This window comes from Hyposmocoma kahamanoa, unplaced genomic scaffold, assembly GCF_003589595.1.
Source record: "Hyposmocoma kahamanoa isolate Upper Pololo Valley unplaced genomic scaffold, ASM358959v1 103, whole genome shotgun sequence".
In the NCBI taxonomy this organism is placed as follows: Eukaryota; Metazoa; Arthropoda; class Insecta; order Lepidoptera; family Cosmopterigidae; genus Hyposmocoma; species Hyposmocoma kahamanoa.
The window spans coordinates 1,297,763-1,300,415 of NW_020653344.1; the positions used below are offsets into that span (position 1 = coordinate 1,297,763).

The 2,653-nt window shown below is 32.4% G+C and overlaps 1 protein-coding gene across 1 annotated transcript in view; it reads left to right on the forward strand.

Moving 5' to 3' along the window:
- The window catches only part of LOC113237959, an 11,512-nt gene extending 9,108 nt beyond the window's left edge, over nucleotides 1-2,404 (forward strand). Inside the window, exons 3-4 of the mRNA XM_026474679.1 lie at nucleotides 394-1,122; nucleotides 1,798-2,404. Coding sequence (XP_026330464.1) covers nucleotides 394-1,122; nucleotides 1,798-2,271 — 1,203 coding nt within the window. The 3' untranslated portion in view covers nucleotides 2,272-2,404. The remainder of the gene's footprint in view (nucleotides 1-393; nucleotides 1,123-1,797) is intronic.
- Nucleotides 2,405-2,653: the final 249 nt, after the last annotated feature.

The window sequence follows — 2,653 nt, forward strand, 5'->3', positions numbered from 1 at the left end:
CCCCTAATATAAATTCAAGCCATTTTGAGATGTCATGTGAGATATGTTCAATCCGCAGCAGTCATTAAGCCGTTGCTAAATTATGATAAAAATCAAAAATTACATTAAAAATAAAAGTCATGTCTATTCATATTATTTTATCTTCTAAATTTAATCGGCTTATGCTGTGCGTGTTAAGCAATAATCTATTCTCCGATACTGATTCTGTTAACTGTGTTCTTATCGACGATAACAATAATTATATAAATGTAACCGCTTGATAGATTTTGAAGTCATAGTTGCTTGAAGCTCTAAATATAGACAATATAAATATAAATACTTAAAATGGTGGAAACGCAATTTATTGGTGATGTTAGTGATTTATCTAATGAACAAAAAAACATTATTCTTAAGGTTCTTGAAGAACGCGGATTTAAAAACGTAAAAATTGATATACAACCTGTAGGTCAAATAGGCGATAACTTTGTAGCTAATGTGAAAAGAATTACCGTGGAGAAGGATGGTGAAACCTTTAAGATGATTGCTAAAGTCGCTCCAAGGAGTCATATGCAGCGCGTTATTGGGAACTCGCGTCTTTCATTCCTAAACGAGGATATTATGTACACCCAAGTGTTAGCAAAATTTAGTGAATTAGAAAAAGCTGCAGATATTCCAGAGAAAGAAAGATTTAGATATGCAGCTTGCTACGAGACATACATGGAAGAACCAAATGAAATTATTCTACTTGAAGATTTACAAGTATCTGGGTACAAAATCCTAGATAAATCAAAGTCATTGACAGATGAAAATGTGAGATTGGTTCTTAAGAATTTCGCTGTTTTACATTCTTTGTCATATGTTTTGAGGTATAAAGAACCTGAGACATTTGAAAAGTTTTGTAAAAGTCTTATCAATTTTTGGTCAGTAATGGCCAACGCTCCTGAAATCATTAATTGGTTTACCCAGATAGACGCTGATGTTCAAATGTTATTAGATGACGATAAATACAAGAAAGCAGTAAAAAATGCGGTAACTAAAATGCTTAATCAAATTGTGAAATTGTCTGCATTGGACATTAACTCGAAACACTCCGTCATCCAACAAGGAGACCCTTGGACAAATAATATCATGTTCAGACTTGAGGTAAGAATATAATGCATGTATAATATATAAAGTAATATGTAACACAATACAGTAAACAGTAGTACAAGTTATATTTATTCGCAATTAACATTGTGTCACATATAGTATAAAAATGATAATATAAGATCAGGAATCATTCGCTTCCATAATACGTTGATAGTTCTCGGTAGTTATTTGACAGTACTAAATATTTATTTTAGATTTTAACTTTGTGAGTGTGGTTAATATTAACGTGACCGGCGTAGTGTAACGCTAAAACTGCAGGTTAGGTGTGTTACCTTTCTGTGTCTATCACTACGCTTTTGTTGCTGCAATAAAATTATGCCTTTATACCATTTGTAAGTAAAAAACTACCCAAAAGATGAACAGTCAACATTCAGTAAGAATCGCGCACAAATAGATGCAAGTGTAAAATATCAAGGAGGAGAAGGAGATTAGAGAAATGGCTTGTGTCCGAAGATCGGCGCACCAAAGACTGAGGTAGACAGAATAGCTCTTATCAAGGAGCTACAGGCAGAAAAATGCCTCAGTAGCATTTTCAAAGGAAATTAAAAGATTAGCGGAGAAAAAAATAATTATTAATTAAATATTATAAGAGTTACGTCTGTTCCCTTACGATATTTCATGAGGGTATTATATTTACTTTATTACCGACAATTTTTATTCTTATTTTAGAACGATAGAAGCGTGGACTGCTGTATGATCGACTACCAAATTTCCAAGCAGAGTAATCCTGTCGCCGACTTACATTACATGATCTTTAATTGCACCGACTACGCTACGAGAGCGAAACATTTCCACGATTGGATCGATTATTATTACTCACAATTGGATAAAAGCTTGGCCAACTTTGGACTAAAGGCCAATTACGTTTATCCTAGAGATCAAATCGATGCAGACTTAAGAAGATTCGCTAAGGTCTCACTTGGCCAAGGTGTTATGTTAAGTACAATGCTGGTCAGAGATAACACACAAGCTGCCGATGTAAAAAAAGCAATGAGTTCAGTAGATGGCAATTCGAGTGCAGAGGATATCACCAATGCAACCGGACAAATGCAATTATCAACTACAAATTCTGAAACAATTGAGAAATTTAAAGTTAAATTGCACGGACTTGTTGATAGTTTTATTGAATTTGGGTATTTGTAATTACTTCAGTTTACTTTAAAATACTTTAAAATAGTTAAATTTACGTGTTCAGATGAATGAAAATGAAAGACGTTATTATTTATTTCTTTATAAGTTTTATGTTATAATTCAGAATTGTTTATTTCTATTTTTACTATGCTAAATACTGATTTTTTTATTCTACCAGATATCTACTTACATTTTGTTTTTAGATCAAGAGTTCAGCTCTCTGTATCATTGATCTAGGGAGAACAATATATTCAGCTAGTAAACTGTATGTCATAATTCTTACCAATTTTCAAATACATAAAACCTTTGCCTTATATTTCATTTAAGACTTTTGTCTAAGCAACATGAACATTAACTGCTTGCTTAAAGATTTATTTACTGAATCATGCAATCA